The 18,954-nt window shown below is 54.4% G+C and overlaps 1 protein-coding gene across 1 annotated transcript; it reads right to left on the minus strand.

Moving 5' to 3' along the window:
- Positions 1-8,427: 8,427 nt before the first annotated feature.
- On the minus strand, positions 8,428-14,998 carry MCL1 (MCL1 apoptosis regulator, BCL2 family member). Its single transcript, XM_030965384.1, is given in 4 exon segments — positions 8,428-8,746; positions 9,470-9,717; positions 14,293-14,511; positions 14,514-14,998. Coding segments are annotated over 4 exon segments (903 nt in total). The 5' UTR covers positions 14,833-14,998; the 3' UTR covers positions 8,428-8,629.
- Between the last annotated feature and the right edge of the window lie 3,956 nt (positions 14,999-18,954).

Genomic DNA, 18,954 nt, shown 5'->3' on the forward strand with positions numbered 1-18,954 from the left:
CTTTTCTACTCCTCCTCCTCTTCCTCCTCTTGCTCCTCATCCTTTTCTCCTTCTCTTCCTCCACTTCTCCTCCTCCTCCTCCTTTTCTCCTCTTCCTCCTCCTCCTTTTCTCCTCCTCCTCCTCCTCTTCCTCCTCATCCTTTTCTCCTTCTCTTCCTCCTCTTCTCTTCTTCTCCTCATCCTTTTCTCCTTCTCTTCCTCCTCTTCTCCTCTTCTCCTCATCCTTTTCTCCTTTTCTTCCTCCTCCTCTTCTCCTCTTCTCCTCCTCCTCCTCCTCTCCCAAGGGACACAACCACTGCTGGCCAAGGGCTGGCTGCAGTGCCACACCCAGGGCTGGCTCCAGCCCCGCTCCCGGCACATCCCAGCAGCTCCTCCCTGCTCCCCCTTCCTGCTGGGACACCAGGGACACCCAGCGCCAGTCCCAGCGCTGCTCAAGCTCAGGTGTGTCCTGTGGGGCCCTGCAGGGCTGCTCCAGCCCAGGTGCTGCTCCTGGGCACCCCCAGGGCTGCATCCCAGCTCTGCCCGTGGCCTGGGGCTCCTCGGGGCTCTCACAGGGACCTGGGGCCCTGCTGGCTCCGAGTTCTCCGTCACTGACTTGTCTTCAACCAAATAAAGTGGATTTCTAGACACAGGTTCCCGTGGGAATGCTGTCCTGGGGGTGAGGAGGAGGAGGAGGGCAGCTCCTGGCAGGGTTGGCAGGGTGCTGGAGCTCAGCAGGAGCCAAGGGAGCCTCTGGCCCTGGACTGAGGTGTGGGGTTTGGGGAGGGGCTGTAGCTGCAGTTGAGCAGGGGGTTCCCTTCAGCTTGAGCTCCTCACAGGGACCTGGGGCCCTGCTGGCTCCGAGTTCTCCGTCACTGACTTGTCTTCAACCAAATAAAGTGGATTTCTAGACACAGGTTCCCGTGGGAATGCTGTCCTGGGGGTGAGGAGGAGGAGGAGGGCAGCTCCTGGCAGGGTGCTGAAGCTCAGCAGGAGCCAAGGGACTGAGGTGTGGAATTTGGGGAGGGGGACGGGGATCCCCTGGAGCTCTGGGGTCACTGAGGGTCCAGGGCTGGGCTGTCACTTGGGGGAGTCACAGAATCCTGGACCCACAGGGATCGCCCAGTCCAAGCCCTGGCCCTGCACAGACACCCCAAAATCCCACCCTGGCAGCATTTCCCAAACCCTCCTGGAGCTCTGGCAGCCCTGGGGCTGTGCCCATTCCCTGGGGAGCCTCAGGAGGAAGAACCTTGTCCCTGATAATCCATCCTAAACCTCCCTGACACAGCTGCAGGATCCCGGGGGTGCTGCCCCTGCTGAGGGAGCTGGGGTCTGTGTTCTGAAAGAGGAACAAGGAAAGAAAAACTCAGCACAAAGTTCCAAACTTCCCTTTCAGCCCTCCAGAGCAGGAACCCCCTGCTCCACTGCGGCCGCAGCCACGGGAGGGCAGGAAGGGAGAGCGGGGGAGGTTCCATGGGAAACCTCGTTGTGGTTTTTGAGCAGGGAACTGAGGGGTCTGGGGGCGCTGCTGTCCCTGGGGGGGCAGGATGAGGGGTCTGGGGGGCAGGATGAGAGGTCTGGGGCAGGATGAGGGGTCTGGGGGCGCTCTCTCCCCATCCCGGGGGCAGGATGAGGGGTCTGGGGGCAGGATGAGGGGTCTGGGGCAGGATGAGGGGTCTGGGGGCAGGATAAGGGGTCTGGGGGTGTGGCTCTCCCCATCCCGGGGGCAGGATGAGGGGTCTGGGGGCAGGATGAGGGGTCTGGGGGTGTGGCTCTCCCCATCCCGGGGGCAGGATGAGGGGTCTGGGGGCGCCCCCTCCCCATCCCGGGGGTCTCCCCCGCGTTCCGCAGACCCCGTGCGGCTCCTGCAGTACCGCGCTCCCACCACGAGGCGGCAGCACCGGCGCTGCCGCTCCGCGCTTTGGGCTCCGGGCCGGCCCGGGCGGGGCAGCACCGGCGGCCGCTCCTCACCGAGAGGCAGCGGCGGTACCGGCGGCAGCGCGCGGGGCCCCTCAACCTCGCGGTGCCGGTACCGGGGCCCCTGAGCCCAGCAGTGCCGGTACCGGGGCCCCTCGCCCCTCCCCGGTGCCGGTACCGGCGGGGGTGGCAGCGCCACTGCGCATGTGCGGAGCCCGAGGTGCAGTACCGGCCTTTGGCCACCGGGAGGCGGCAGCGCCCTGCGGGCGGTCCGTGTGAGGGGCGGGGCCGGCCCGGTCCGGGACCCCCGGTACCGCCTCTGGTCCGGGATCCCCCGGTACCGCCTCTGGTCCGGGACCCCCGGTACCGCCTCTGGTCCGGGATCCCCCGGTACCGCCTCCGGTACCGCCTCTGGTCCGGGACCCCTGTATTGCCTTTGATCCGGGACCCTGGTACCGCCTCTGGTCCGGGACCCCCGGTACCGCCTTCTGGTCCGGGACCCCCGGTACCGCCTCTGGTGCACTGGGAGCTCTGCTGGGCTGTACTGGGGCTCACTGGGACGCACAGGGAGCTCACTGGGAGCAGTGGGTGCGGGGCAATGCCCGGGGCAGTACCGGGGCAGTACCGGGTCAGTACCGGGTCAGCGGGTGCGGAGCAGGGAGTGCGGGGTCAGTGACTGCGGGGCCGTGCCCGGGCGGTGGCACCGGCACAGGAACGCCGTGTGCTGCCAGCGCATTCCTGCCTGAGTCACCGCTGCCTCTGCCCGGCACTGCCCCGCACCCACTGCCCGCTGCCTGCACACCCCTGTGCCCCCAGAACCCCAAAATCCCCCTAAATCCCCCCAAACCACATCCACTAAACACCCTCTGTACCCCCTCAAACCCTTAAATCCCCCCAAACAGCACCTGTGCCCCCCATAACCCCAAAATCCCCCTAAACCCCCAAACCACATCCACTAAACACCCTCTGTGCCCCCATAGCCCCTAAATCATCCCAAATCCCCCGCAAACACCCCTGTGCCCCCCATAAACCCTAAATCCCCCCAAACCGCAGCCACTAAACACCCTCTGTGCCCCCCACAACCCCTAAATCCCCCTCAAACACCCCTAAATGCCCCCAAATCCTCCCAAACAGCCCCTGTGCCCCCCATAACCCTCAGGCCAGGGGGGGCTGGGAGTCCGGAAGAGGAGGAAGAGGAAGAAGAGGAGGAAGAGGAGGAAGAGGAGGAAGAGGAGGAAGAGGAGGAGGAGGAGGAAGAGGAGGAAGAGGAGGAAGAGGAGGAGGAGCCTTCCGGAGCAGCCCAGCGCCCAAAGCCAGGCTGGGGAGGCAGGGAAGGAGATTTGGGGTGCCCGGGGCACCCGAATTCCTGGAAAAGGAACTGGGGGGACCAAACCCCACTGCGAGGGGGGGGGGGAGGTCAGGATGTGCCCCCCCCCCCCAGTGCAGCGACACCCGCCCACTCCTCAAAACCCAACCCTAAATACCCCAAATCTTCGTCATCTCGGCCCAAATGAGTCACCCCCCCCTCCACCCCCGCTTCCTCCCCCCGCAGGGACAATCCCGGCGAGTTTGGGGGGTTCCCAGCACCCCAAAAACTTCGCTGCCATGGGGTGGGGTCCCCCCCAAATTCCCAGGACTCCCCCCTTGCCCAAAAATGGGGGGAAAATGGCAGCGATGGGGGGGGGGGGCTCCAGGCAAACCCTCTCCCCATAAAACATCTCTGTCTTGGGGTGGGGTCCCCCCCAAATCCCAGGATCTCCTCAAGGACCCCCCCCCTAAAAGGATCCCCCATAAAAAGGACCCTCCCCCAATTAAAAAATCCCAAGGATTCCCCATAAAAGGATCCCCCATAAAAGGGGGGAAAGCGCAGCGACCCCCCCCCAAAAAAAAGGAAATCTCTGCCCCCAACAGCCCTGAGCCCCCCCGGGGGAAAACCCCACACCTGGAGCGTGACAGAAACCCCAAAAAACGAGCACAGATTTGGGTATTTTGGGGGGATTTTTGTGCATTTGCATGAACCCCTCCTCGGCAGATTTCGGGGCCGGGCTCGGAGCTGCATCCCCAAAATTCCCCCACCCCAAAAAGCCTCGAGCAGGCGGGCCAGGTGTCGGGGTGTCGCAAGCTGCAGCACCCCCCTCTCTGCAGCCGCTCAATTTCGGATTTTTCGTGGTGAGCCCTCCCCCTTTCCCCTCCCCCAGCGCTTATTTACCGCCCGGTTCGGGGAAGCGGCGGCGGCTTCTGAGAAAAGCCCCGCTGGGCACGGAACCGGAAAGCTGCGGGGCCGGGCGGCGTCCAGGAAACACGGCCCGAAACTGCTGCTAACGGCACCCCAAAACTGCTGCAGAAACCCCAAATCTGCTGCTACAGAAACCCCGAAACTGCTGCTAAAGGCACCCCGAAACTGCTGCAGAAACCCCAAAACTGCTAAAGGCACCCCGAAACTGCTGCTAAAGGCACCCCGAAACTGCTGCAGAAACCCCAAAACTGCTGCTACAGAAACCCCGAAACTGCTGCTAAAGCCACCCCAAAACTGCTGCTAACGGCACCCCGAAACTGCTGCAGAAACCCCAAATCTGCTGCTAAAGCCACCCCAAAACTGCTAAAGGCACCCCAAATATGCTGCTAAAGGCACCCCAAAACTGCTGCTACAGAAACCCCAAAACTGCTGGTAAAGGCACCCCAAAACTGCTGCAGAAACCCCAAAACTGCTACAGGAACCTGCACCCCAAAACTGCTGCTAAAGGCACCCCAAAACTGCTAAAAGCACCCCAAAACTGCTGCTACAGAAACCCCAAAACCGCTGCTGCAGAAACCTGTACCCCAAAACTGCTACTGAAGGCACCCCAAAACTGCTGCAGAATACCCAAAACTGCTACAGGAACCTGCACCCCAAAACTGCTGCTAAAGGCAACCCAAAACTGCTGCTACAGAAACCCCAAAACTGCTGCAGGAACCCCAAAACTGCTGCAGGAACCCCCACCCCAACACCCCCCAGGAACCCCCAAACTCCTCCAGGCCCCTGCACCCCAATTCCTCCCCACCCAGCACCCACACCCAACCCCCCTGCACCCCAACTTGCCCCACCCCATCCCCTGGGAGCCACCAGCACCCCAAAACCCCCACACCCAAATCGGGGAGCCACCTGCACCCCAAAACCCTGAGAGCCACCAACACCCTGAGCTCCACCTGCACCCCAATTTTCACCTTCACCCCAACCAAAAAAGCAACAACTGTGGGCACCTGCACCCCAGACTTCCTGCACCCCTCCCACCGGCACCCAACTCCCAAATTTAGGGGCCACCAGCACCCCAAAATCCTGGAATTCCCCCCACCCTGAGCTCCACCTGCACCCCAACCTCTCTGAGCCACCAGCACCCCAATTTTCACCTTCACCCCAACTTCTCCCAGGTACCCAACACCCAAATTTAGGGGCCACCAGCACCCCAAAAACTTGTGAGGCACCAACACCCCAAATTCCACCCACACCCCAACCCCTTGGGAGCCACCAGCACCCCAGATCTCACCTGCACCCCAAGTTCCACCTTCACCCCAGCTCCTCCCAGGTACCCAACACCCAAATTTAGGAGGCACCAGCACCCCAATTTTCACCTGCACCCCAAATTCCACCCACACCCCACCCCCTGTGAGTCCCCCCCACACCCTGAGCTCCTCCTGCACCCCAAAACCCCCTGAGCCCCCCCAAACCCCCCCCAATCCTCCCTTTGCATGTTTCCATGGCAACTTTTGCATGAAGGCCCCGCCGCACCCAAACAGGACCAAAATATCCCCACAGACGCAGCATTTAAAAAAAAACACACGCCAAAAAAAAAAAAAAACACCAAAAACCCCCCAAAAACCGGAAAAACAAAACGAAACAAAACAAAAACCACACACACCCCCCCCCCCCAAAAATAAAAAAGCAGAAAACCCACGCCCAGCAGCGTTTTGAACTCTGGGCTGAGTCACTCCGGGCTGGTTTTGGGACCAGGGCCTGGCTTGGTGGCCCAGGTGTGGATTTTGGGGCAGGATTTTGCATTTCCAGAGCGTTTTGGGGCAGGGTTTTGCATTTCCAGAAGATTTTGGGGCAGGACTTTGCATTTCCAGAGCATTTTGGGACAGGATTTTGCATTTCCAGAGGATTTTGGGGCAAGATTTTTCCTTTCCAGAGCATTTTGGGGCAGGATTTTGCCTCTCCTCATGATTTTAGGGCAGGATTTTGCATTTGGAAGAGCATTTTGGAGCAGGACTTTGCATTTCCAGAAGAATTTGGGGCAGGATTTTGCATTTCCAGAGCATTTTGGGGCAGGATTTTGCCTCTCCACAGGATTTTGGGGCAGGATTTTGCATTTCCAGAAGATTTTGGGGCAGGATTCTGAGGCAAGGTTTTTCTTTTCCAGAGCATTTTGGGGCAGGATTTTACCTCTCCTCATGATTTTAGGGCAGGATTTTGCTTCTCCAGAGCATTTTGGAGCAGGATTCTGCCTCTGCAGAGGATTTTGGGGCAGGATTTTGCCTCTCCACAGGATTTTGGGGCAGGACTTTGCATTTCCAGAAGATTTTGGGGCAGAATTTTCCTTCTAGAGCATTTTGGGGCAGGATTTTTCCTTTCCCGAGCATTTTGGGGCAGGATTTTGCCTCTCCACAGGATTTTGGGGCAGGACTTTGCATTTCCAGAAGATTTTGGGGCAGAATTTTCCTTCTAGAGCATTTTGGGGCAGGATTTTTCCTTTCCCGAGCATTTTGGGGCAGGATTTTTCCTTTCCAGAGGATTTTGGGCAGGATTTTGCATTTCCAGAGGATTTGGGGCAGGATTTTGCCTCTGCCATGCCCCCCAAACCTGCAGGGATGGGAATTTGGGGTGCAGGGGAGCTCTGGGGGTGCAGGGACCCCCTAAATTCCCCATCCCTGGAATTGTGTGAACAGGACCTTGGAGGAACCTGGAAGATCTCCGTGGTCTGGAGGTGGAATAAAATGAGTTTTAAGGTCCCTCCCCACGCAATCCAACCTGGAATTCTGGGATTAAAACCCCACAGAGATGGCAATGTCCCAATGTCCCTGTCCCCAAGGCTGCAGGTCCCCTTTTTTGGGGGGGTGGCACAGCCCAAACTGTGCAGGAGGAGCCTCTCCCCACCCTCACCCACACGCAGAGGTGACACCACAGGTGACACCACAGGTGACACCACAGGTGACACCAGCCCTTCCCCACCAGAGGCTTTTCCAGCAATCTTGGGGCAGCACCAGAGCCCCTGACCGGCGGAAAACGAGTTTGGGTAGCAGAGGAATGAGAAAAAAAAAAAAAAAAAAAAAAAGACATTTATTGACCAAACTACAGCTTGTTCTGCACACAAGCAGGGCCTGGCTGTAGCACCACGGCTGAGCTGGGCCTGGCCCAGGGGACACCTGGGGACAAGGAGGGTCCCCATAGGGTCCCACCGGTGCCAAGGAGCTCCTTGGGCATCAAAATCCCCTCGTGGGGAGCCCTGCAGAACCAGGAGCAGCTCCAGAACATTCTACATTCAACCATCAGCTCCGTCCAGCTCACGGCTCGGAGGAGGAGGAGGAGGAGGAGGAGGAGGAGGAGGAGGAGGAGGAGGAAGGGGAGAGAAGGAAGTGGCCAGAACGAACTTCCACAGCTCCCCCACCCCCACCAAGAGGGACCAAAAAAAAAATAAAGATTTAAAAGCAAAAACGGAACCATCAGCTGCTGCCAGCCAGCCGTGGTCACAGCCGGGCCACTGCTGCTTGTCACCCTTTGTCACCCTCCCCGGGGGAAAGGCTGGAGCGGAGTCAAGGCTTTGCCACAGAAATGCAGCTTCCCATCAGGAACCAAGCCACGTTCAGAATGAATTCCTCCTTTTTTTTGTATCGTCAGCTCTGTAAAAATGTATATATTCTACAGATTTATAGACATTTACAGGTTCTCTACATCCTCCCCAGCCCACTGGGGGTGGGTGTTTTTTTTACATAATTACAAAACGCACTCGCTATTTCTGAGCTGTCTGGGGCCAGGGCAGAGCGGGGGTGACCCCCAGCCCCTGCAGAGCCCTGCCCCGAGGGGAGGGAAGGGGCTGGGCAGGGCTGCAGCTCCGCGGCACCGGGGCGGGCACGGCCCTGCCGCTCCCGGGCAGCACCTGGCCGCAGGTGCAGGCTGGCACGACATTTCCAGCATGCAGTGCTTCTGCTGCAGAGCAACAGAGCTGCGAGTTCAGGCAGGGCAGAGGCAGCAGAAGGTGCTATTTCCAGGAAAAAAAAAAAAAAAAAACAAAAAAAACCAAACCAAACCCACAAACACAAGCCTCAAAACATCTGCTCCAAGCTCAGCTGCCTCGCCCAGCCCAGGAGGAGCTGCTGGAGATGGTTCCCCCTCTGGGATCCAAGTGAAGCCAAGTCCACTTGAGCGCCATCCTGGCGAGGGAAGCAGAGAGAAAAATCTCTTCCAAAAGCCACAAATCCTCCATCCATCCATCCATCCATCCATCCATCCATCCATCCATCCATCCATCCATCCATCCATCCATCCATCCATCCATCCATCCATCCATCCATCCATCCATCCATCAGCTGGGATCACACCTTCCTCTTCCCCAGCAACGAGCTGGGCTCCCGGGGACAGCTCCACGTCCTCCCGGCGTCACTCGAGTCCAGCTTCAGAGGGAGCAGGGCAGCTGTGCAGCCCCAGGGAGCCAAAGTCCTCCCAAAATCCTCCCCAGATGTGTCCCGGGCAGCTCCAGGCTCACCGGATCATGTAGGCCAGGCTGGCCCACAGGCCGGCCACCCCCGCGAAGGCCACCAGAACGTTCCGGATGCTGCTCTCCAGGTCCTCCACGTGGAAAAAGTCCACAAAGCCCTCCTGGGAGAGAGAGGAGGGGGCGTCAGATGGGGGGACAGCCTGCCTGGCACAGCCCCCAGCCCCATTTCAGCCTCAAACATCCCCCAGTCCCATTTCATCCTGCACACCCCATTGCTCCCCCAGCCCCATTTCAGCCTCAAACATCCCCAGACCCATTTCATCCTAAAACATGCCCTGTACTTTCCCCAGCCCCATTTAATCCTGCTCACCCCCAGCCCCATTTCAGCCTCAAACACCCCCGGCCCCATTTCAGCCTCAAACACCCCATTGCTCCCCCAGCCCCATTTCAGCCTCACACATCCCCTGTGCTCCCCCAGCCCCATTTCATCCAAAAACACCCCCAGCCCCATTTCATCCTAAAACATTCCCCAGCCCCATTTCAGCCCACTGTGGCAAACTGTGCACCCCCAGCCCCATTTCATCCTGCTCATCCCCTGTGCACCCCCAGCCCCATTTCAGCCACCCCAGCAGCCAAGGGCCAGCCCAGCCCTCCCAGGGTTGCCCTGATTTTGGGAATGCTGCCTCCAATTCGGGCAGGAACACTCCAAAAAGTGCTTTTTACCTCCAACCACTTCAGGCAGCTCATGCTGAGTGGATCCCAAAGCCCCACAACCCCGCTGGTGACAGTGAGCCAGCACTGCCGCACACCCCAGAACCAGGAAAAGGCCGGGATGTCGGGAAAAGCTCAGGAATTCGCAGGAATTCTCGGGGATTGCGACTCACCCAGCCCCCCTGGCTCTCCAGCCACTCCCTCTTGGAGGAGACCAGGGCGTCTGTGATGATCCCAGCCAGGCTGCTGATGCTCTGCTCCTGCTGGATGCTCTTCAGGTGCTTGGCCACGAAGGCCCCGAAGGCGATGAGGGTCACCACCCGTCCCCAGTTGGTGACGCCGTCGCTGAACACCTGGGCTGCCACCTCCACCACGCACTGCAGGTCCTCCTCCTGCTGGATCTGCAGCTTCCTCAGCATCCCTGAAAAAGCCCCGAGCGTGAGAGCCTGAATGAGAGATGCAGGACCCCAGGCAGCTCTCCAAAATGCACTTTGTAACATCCAACATGTCAGCTCCAGCTGCAGGCAGGCCCGGAGACCCTTTAATTTTGGTTACACTGCATCATAAACTTTTCTCTTGCTTACAATGCATTACATACTTTTGGTTAAAGTGCATTACAAACTTTTCTTTTGGTTAAAGTGCATTACAAACTTTTCTTTTGGTTACAAATGCATTACAAGCTTTTCTTTTGCTTGCATTGCATTATACATTTTTCTTTGCTGAGCATCTTAACACAGCAGAACCAATCTGTACCTTAACTTTTACCTACAGCCTATCATCACTACTGTAATTACCATATTATAGGAGTATACTATAATGTATCATATTCAAAATTACAATATTCATGTTACTGTTCTCCAATCACTAAAAGTTAGTGCATTACAGTTTAAGCCAGAAGTTGTTATTCAGTTTTCTTGCAGGGGAAAATTCTGAGACCTTTTTTCTACTTGCAGCTTTGCTGATTTGTTTGCCTGGGCCATCTTTGTGCTTGGTAAAAACATCTTCTTGTTTGAGGTGGGTTTATCCTTTGCTCTAAGCCATAAAAACCCCTTCTAACTAACACAAAATACCCTTTGCCTCCTTGGTTATCCAGCAAGACTGGCTCAGCAATTCTTTTCTTCTATATCAAAACTTGCTTTCATTTCTATTTCATTCTCAGGTTCTCCATTTAAAAATCATTCAGCCACACACATCCGTGAGATTTTCTTGTCAAACTTTCATCCTGCCCAGCACTCGAGGTTTTTAGGGGCAGCCAAACACCCCCCAGAGGGGCAGGGAGAGGGTGGGACCCCCCCAGAAATGGGGTTTGGGATGGAGAGTGAGTTCTGCTGCCCTGCCTCACCTGGGCCACACAAAGCTCAGCCCCTGGCAGATTTTGGTTCCTTTTTCCCTGGCTCAGGGGCAGCTGTGGTGTCTGAGCACGTCCCCCTCCCCTGTGTGTCAAGGTTTCCACGGCAGAGAGCAAGGGCAGCGCCCCAAACCAGGCAGATGCGTCCCCAGTTTTAAATTTGAATAATTTAAAATTAATTTTAATTAAGATAATTTTTTTTAAAAATTAATTTAAATAGTAAAATAATTTTTAGAAAGATAATCATTTAAAGAAAGAAAATTATTTAAAATAAATACATAAAATAATTTTAAATAAATACATAAAATAATTTTAAAATAGTTGAAATAAAATGAAAATAATTTAAAATAATAAAATAATGTAAATCAAATCATAAAATCAAGTAATTTAAATTTTTAAAAATTTAAATTATTTTAAAATAATTAAAATTAAAATTTTAAAAAATTAAATTCATAAAATAATTTCAACTAAATATAAAATAAAATAATTAAAAACCATTTAAATTGAAATAAAAATAATTTCAATGAATAAAATAATTTCAATTAAATAATAAAATAATTGAAATTTAAAATAATTTAAAGTATTTTAAGACAAAATAAAATAATTGAAGATAAAACAAAAACAAATTAATCCAATCATTTTAATCAAACAATAATTTAAATTAAAAATAATTTAAACTATTTTAAGATCATTTAAAATATTTTAAATTAAAATAATTTAAACTATTTTAAGATCATTTAAAATATTTTAAATTAAAATAACTGACATTAGAAATAATTGAAATTCATTTTTAAATAATTTAAAATTAACATTTAAATTAATTTTTAAAAATTAATTTTAAAGTATGGAATGAATTTTAAGCCTGCCTGGCAGAGCAGAATGCCCCAGCTCGACCTGCCAGGCAGGAGCAAACAAGCCGGGGCTTTTTACGAAAGCCAAAGGCGTCACTGCTGCTTGTTGCTCCATTCGCAGGAAACCTCCCCGGGCAGTTCCTCCCGGCTCAGGAAATCACCGGGGCTCAGCCAGCCCGGACATTCCTGCCTGGGAATCATCCCCCAGGAATGTCCGGGAACTGGGGCCAGGAACTGATCCCATTGATCCCAATGGGAATTGGGGCCAGGAACTGATCCTACAGGAACTGATCCCATTGATTCCAGTGGGAATTGGGGCCAGGAACTGATCCCACAGGAACTGATCCCACTGATCCCACAGGGAACTGGGGCCAGGAACTGATCCCACAGGAACTGATCCCACTGATCCCACAGGGAATTGGGGCCAGGAACCGATCCCACTGATTCCAGTGGGAACTGGGGACAGGAATTGATCCCACAGGAACTGATCCCACAGGAACTGATCCTACAGGAACTGATCCCATTGATCCCACAGGGAATTGGGGCCAGGAACTGATCCCACAGGAACTGATCCCACTGATCCTACAGGGAACTGGGGCCAGGAACTGATCCCACAGGAACTGATCCCATTGATCCCACAGGGAACTGGGGCCAGGAACTGATCCCATTGATCCTACAGGGAACTGGGGCCAGGAACTGATCCCACAGGAACTGATCCCACTGATCCCACAGGGAACTGGGGCCAGGAACTGATCCCATTGATCCTACAGGGAACTGGGGCCAGGAACTGATCCCATTGATCCCACAGGGAATTGGGGCCAGGAACTGATCCCACAGGAACTGATCCCATTGATCCCACAGGGAACTGGGGCCAGGAACTGATCCCACAGGAACTGATCCCATTGATCCCACAGGGAACTGGGGCCAGGAACTGATCCCATTGATCCTACAGGGAACTGGGGCCAGGAACTGATCCCATTGATCCTACAGGGAACTGGGGCCAGGAACTGATCCCACAGGAACTGATCCCACTGATCCCACAGGGACTGATCCCACTGGGAATTTGGGACAGGAACTGATCCCACTGATCCCACTGGAAACTGGGGACAGAACTGATCCCACAAGAACTGATCCCACTGGGAATGGGGTACAGGAACTGATCCCACAGGAACTGATCCCATTGATCCCACAGGAACTGATCCCACAGGAACCTATCCCACTGACCCCACTGCTCCTACTGGGAACTGGGGACAGGAACTGATCCCATTGACCCCACTGCCCTTCCCACCTGGGAACTGAGGCACAGGAACCGATCCCACAGCACAGCTAAAGACGAAACCGAAGCTCTTTTGTGCTCATAAAACAAAAAAAGAAAGGAACCAAAAAAGGGACGAGCTGAGAAAACGGCACGTCCTGCAGGGGGAAGGTGTTTCAACCAGACAGCACCATAACAACCCCAGGAACCTCAAAACTGCTGCAGGAACCCCAAAACTGCTGCAGGGACCCCAAAACTTCTACAGGAACCCCAAAACTGCTTCGTTGGGCTCCATCCTATCCTGGGATCCAAACGCCAGCACCAGCCCCAAACCAGCCTGAGTGACACAAAACCAGTGACACAAACTGGTCACTTCTCATTTCCAGTTCATTTTTTTAGGGTCGAATTCCTACAGCTGCTTCAGGGCCCTGCAGAAGGGGGTGAAACGCATGAAAATGGATTTCCCAGAGAAATCTGGGATCCCTGGAAGTGCCCAGGGCCAGGCTGGACAGTTTGGAGCAGCCTGGGATGGTGGAAAGGGTCCCTGCCATGGGACTGGATGAGTTTTTGGGTCTATTTCAACCCAAACCACTCCATGGTTCTGTGAGCACATCACCCAGAAGAATTCCCCTCACTAAAAATCCCCTTGCACCTAAACTGGGCAGGCTGAAAATCCCGAGCTCACCGATCTTTGGACGCTTTAAACACATGAAAACAGATTTCCCAGAGAAGCTGTGGCTGCCCCTGGATCCCTGGAAGTGTTCCAGGCCAGGTTGGACAGGGCTGGGATGGTGGAAGTGTCCTTGCCCATGGCACTGGATGAGTTTTAAAGTCTATTTTAACCCAAACCACTCCATGGTTCTATGAGAACATTGCCCAAAAATCCCCTTGCACCTAAAGTTGGTGCAGGTGAGGATCTGAAACTCCTGAGCTCCCCAATCTTTGGACGTTTGGGATTAAACACATTAAAACAGATTTCCCAGAGAAGCTGTGGCTGCCCCTGGGAGCGTCCAAGGCCAGGCTGGACAAGGTTTGGACCAACCTGAGATAGTGGAAGGTGTCCTTGCCCATTTTGGATGAGTTTTAAAAGTCTATTTCAACCCAAACCATGGTTCTATGTATCGCTCAGGAGAATTCCCCCCACCAAAAATCCCCTTGCACCGAAACTGGGGGGGATGAGGATCTGAACCTCCCGGGCTCCCCAGCCTCTGCTCGCTCGGGATTATTTGCAGAGTCAGCCCGAGCCGAGGGGGACACGAGCGGGACCCGGGGCTAATCTGTAACCAGATTATCTCCTCTGCCCACACCAACAGCGCCGTTTCCTCGTCCCCACGGAACAAAGTTCAGTTTCGTTTTTGAGCGCTTCCCAACCGCTTTTATTTAACCCCTTCCGAACCAAAGCCACGTCGCATCGATGACCCGGCCGAGACCCCGGCCACGAGGGCATCACCCCCGGCCCAAACCCGCTCCGGCCACCGGGACAGGCCCAACGGAGAGCACGGGGGTCTCGGCCTCCTCCCGGAGCATCCGACGGACACACACCTTGGAAGGCGAGCTCGTGTTTCCTCATGACGCCGTCCCCGACCCTCCGCAGCGTCTCCAGCGCCTTCTCCATCACCGCATCCCCCGCCGAGCCCGGCCGGCCGGGACCACCCAAGAGGCCCGGAAAAAGCTTCTTAGCGCTGGGCTGCGCCTCTCCCGCCACCTCCCGGAGGTAGCGGCTGATGAGCTCCAGCGAGTCCTGCCGGAGCCCGTCCGGAGGCCCCGGGGAGTCCCCGGCAGCGAATCGGCGGCGGGGCCGCGCTCGGGCTCGGGGTCGCACCCGTCCAGCTCCTCTTCGGGGCGCCATAGAGTCGCGCCGCAGCCAATCAGCGCGCGGGGCGCCGCGCCTCGGCCAATCAGCGCGCGGGGGGGATCGGCGCGGCCGGCGGCGGCCCCGGAGCGCTCGCGGGGCGGCTCTGAGGCGGCGGCGGCGGCGGCCGCGGGCTCCGGGCGCTGCCCCGGCCCGCCGGGCCCCAGCGCCGGGGAGCCGCCGCAGTAGAGGTTGAAGCCGATGACGGCTTTCGGTTTCACGGCGAACATGGCGCCCGGTGCGAGCGGCCGGCGGGGTGCGGGCGGGACCGGCGCGGCCGGGTTATATAACCGGCGGCGGTGACGCCGTAGAGGCGGGGCGAGGGCGGGACAGCGAGCGGCTTTTTCCACCTCCGCTTCCGTTCTTTAGGTTGAAAAAAGAGCGAAAAGGAGCAGCCATGCCCTGCGTCCCCCCCACCTCGGTACCCCAGCCCCGGTGTCTCCGGTTCTTGCCGGTACCGAGCAGCAGCTCCCCGGTAGTGCCGTGCTGGTCCCGCATCCCCCCGAGCACGGCGGGGAATGGGATCCCCCGGGCAGAGCCCCCCCGGCAGCACGGAGCATCCTCGTGGCACCGGCCACGTGTGTCCCGTGCCTGCCGGAGCCGCCCGGTTTATTGGCGGTGCATTCCCGGTGCCGCAGCACCGAGCATCCCCCGGGTGCGGGGCTGGAGCCAGCACGGCCCCGCTGGTGCGGCCGGAGTGGGGTTTGAAAGAAGGGACGTGGATTTAGAATATAAAAGTGGAAGAAATATAGGGAAAAATATATATATTCTATATTTTTACATAGAATATATATATTCTATATTTCTATATAGAAGAAGAAATAGATCTTCTAAATTTTTATATAGAAGAAACAGATCTATATTTTTATATTTATATAGAAGAAGAAATAGATATTCTATACTTTTATACAGAAGAAGAAATAGATATTCTATATTTTTATATGGAAGAATGTATATATTCTATATTTTTATATAGAAGAAGAAATCTGTATTTTTATATAGAAGAATAGACATTCTGTACTTTTATATAGAAGAAGAAATTGATATTCTGTATTTTTATATTGAAGAAATAGATATTCTATATTTTCATATAGAAGAAGAAATAGATATTCTATATTTCTGTATAGAATACATATTCTGTATTTTTATATTGAAGAAATAGATATTCTATATTTCCATATAGAAGAAATAGATCGATATTTTTATATAGAAGAAGAAATAGGTCTTCTGCATTTTTATATGGAAGAATAAATAGATATTCTATATTTCTATATAGAAGAAGAAATAGATCTTCTGTATTTTTATATGGAAGAAGAAATAGATATTCTATATTTCTATATAGAATAATAAATAGATATTCTATATTTCTATATAGAAGAAGAAATAGATATTCTATATTTCTATATAGAAGAAGAAATGTATATTCTATATTTTTATCTTGAAGAAGAAATATTCTATATTTCTGTATAGAAGAAATAGATCTATATTTTTATACAGAAGAAGAAAGATCTTCTGTATTTTTATATAGAAGATATAAAAAATCTGTATGTTTATATAGAAAAAATTCTATATTTTTATATAGAAGAAAAAATAGATCTTCTATATTTTTATATAGAAGGAAAAATAGCTTCTGTCACCCCCCTGGCCAGCATTTTTGGGGACAAACTGTGACCAATCCAAGCCGCGTGTGCTCTGTTTGCAGCAGTCCCCACACCCTGGCCATGTCCCAGATCAGCAAAACCAGGGCTGTGCATCCCCCTGGGGGTCCCCAGCTCCTGTCCCCCTGCCACCCCCCCCCAAAACCAGGTCCAGCAGGATGCAATTCGTCCCTCTCAAAATCCTTCCCGTGGCCCCAAGGAATGTGTCCTTGTCTGGAAAAGAATTCTTGGCAGCGGGAGCAAGAGCAGGGAGCTCTGGCAGCACCCGGCACATTTTTTTTTTGGGAGGTGGTGCCAAGCTTTAGCACAAACATGAACGGGAACAACGTGTCCCTGCCTGTCCCCTGAGGGTCCCTGGGTGGCCTCCAGGGCTTGGGAATTCCCAGTTTTTTGGGAATCCAGGACAGGGGCACACCCAGCTGCGCTGGAGAGCTGCGGGGGAAAGGTCAGGGCTGCAAATCCCACAGGTGAAGCCTCCAGCGGGGACACGGCACCCCGTGCACCCCAAAATGAACCTGCAGAGAGCCTGAGGGGCGGCACTGGGGACAAAGGTGCCACAGTGGGACAGAGCGCAAGGATTTGCAGCTGGAGCAAAGATTTGGGCTGATAAAATCCCTCCCCAGTGCCCAGCAGTCCCTGCTGTGAGCCAGGGGGGAAAAACGGGAGACCCCCAACCCACCCAGCACAGTGAGAGGTGGGCAGGGGGTGCCAGCATCACCCCCCTGCCCCTTTCAGTGCCCACCCAGCTCTGGGGCGGGGTGGGATGGGAAGAAGCCCCTGCCATGGTCCCAAACCCTGCTCGGAGCTGCTCCTGCTGAGTCCCAGCCGGGGCCGGCCAGTCCCTTCTCCCTCCTGCACAAACACACCTGGAAAAGCAGGGAGAGACAAGGTTGGGTGTCCCCACACGTTTGGAGGGTGTCCCCACACATTTGGGAGCTGTCCCCACATGTTTTGGGAGCTGTCCCCACATGTTTTGGGGGAGCTGTCCCCTCCCTCCGCCCCCCCCAGCACAGGGACACCCCCAGAGCAGCAACGCCCCTTTGCGTCCTTCCCTTTATTTCCTCTTTTAGGTTTTATTTCCCTTTTTTTTTTTGGAGTTGAATAAAAAGCAAGCACAGCAGTCCAGAAGAGGTGAACATGTAAAAAAATTATATATATATATATTTTTTTTTTATATATATACTTGTTGTCTATTTACAACATGGCTGGGACAGACAGCAGGACATCCAAGGAGGGTGTGCAGCCACTGCCCCAACCAGGTCACACAGGGGCTGGAGGCCAGAGCAGGACCCTGTGGGGACAAAGGACAGGTCCCAATGCCACCACACTCCTTGTCCCTGCCCCAGAGAGCGGCCAGGAGCAGCCCCAGGGCTGTTTCTCACAGGAGGATCCAGGAAACACCTGAAGGCAGAGCCGCATTCCAGCACACCCTGGGCAAACACTCCTGGCGAGCAGCAGCAGGGAAGTGACACAGGTGACACACACAGGTGCCCGGGGAACACCCAGGAGGAAAACCCTGCCTGGGCATCCTGCACTCCTGCCTCCCCTCCTTTGGTCCTTGGGGCTGAAACTGGGGCAGCTTTGGGGGCACAGCTGTGCCCACCCTTGTCCCTGCATGGAACAGCAGCACCCAGGGCACCAGGAGGGGACAGTGCCACCCCCAGCCCTGGCTCTGCAGGTTCTAAGGTTTGGGGTTTTTTTTGTTGTGATTTTGGTGTTAATTTGGGGTGGGTTTTTGCTTGAGACAAAGAAAACACAAGAAGGGGAAAAATGGGAAAAAAAGAAATCAAATTTTGGGATGTCCTAGCACAGCTGTGCCCACCCTTGTCCCTGCATGGAACAGCAGCAGCCAGGGCACCAGGAGGGGACAGTGCCACCCCCAGCCCTGGCTCTGCAGGTTCTAAGGTTTGGAGTTTTTTGTTGTGATTTTGGTGTTAATTTGGGGGTTTTGTTATTTTTTTTTTCCCAGGTTTGAGAGAAAGAAAATACAAGGGAAAAAAATAGGAGAAAAAAACCAAATCCAAGCTTGGGATGCCCAACACTTTCAAAGCACAGGTTTGCCTCAACACCCTTCAAATTCCACCCTGTCTCTGGTGCTTTTTATCCCTTTCTGGGTGGTTCCTGCCAGCCCTGCCTCTCTCCCTCCCTCCATGATCACTCCCAGCAGCACAAATCCCTGCCTGGCTGCTCTGGTCCTGCTGTGGGAGCACCCAGGGCTGGGGCTGAGGGGCCAGGGCAGGGCTCTGCTGCGTCCTGAGCTCCTCCTGCTGCTGCTGCATTCGGCTCCCAGCTCCCCCTGGCCAGAAGGGACAGAGAAACTGTCCCATGGCCTTGAGACACTCTGGCCAACAGCCAAGCCCCCCTGGCCAAATTCAGCCAAGCCCCTCTGGTTTTGTTCTGTCTGGTCAAATTCAGCCAAGCCCCTCTGGTTGTGTCCCTCTGGCCAAATTCAGCCAAGCCCCTCTGGTTGTGTCCCTCTAATCAAATTCAGCCAAGCCCTTCTGGTTTTATCCTTCTGACCAAATTCATCCAAAACCCTCTGGCCAAATTCATCCAAAACCCTCTGGCCAAATTCATCCAAAACCCTCTGGCCAAATTCATCCAAGCTCCCTGGCCAAATTCAGCCAAGCCCCTCTGGTTGTGTCCCTCTGGCCAAATTCAGCCAAGCCCTTCTGGCCAAATTCAACTCTGACC

The sequence above is a fragment of the Camarhynchus parvulus genome, chromosome 25, assembly GCF_901933205.1.
Source record: "Camarhynchus parvulus chromosome 25, STF_HiC, whole genome shotgun sequence".
In the NCBI taxonomy this organism is placed as follows: domain Eukaryota; kingdom Metazoa; phylum Chordata; class Aves; order Passeriformes; family Thraupidae; genus Camarhynchus; species Camarhynchus parvulus.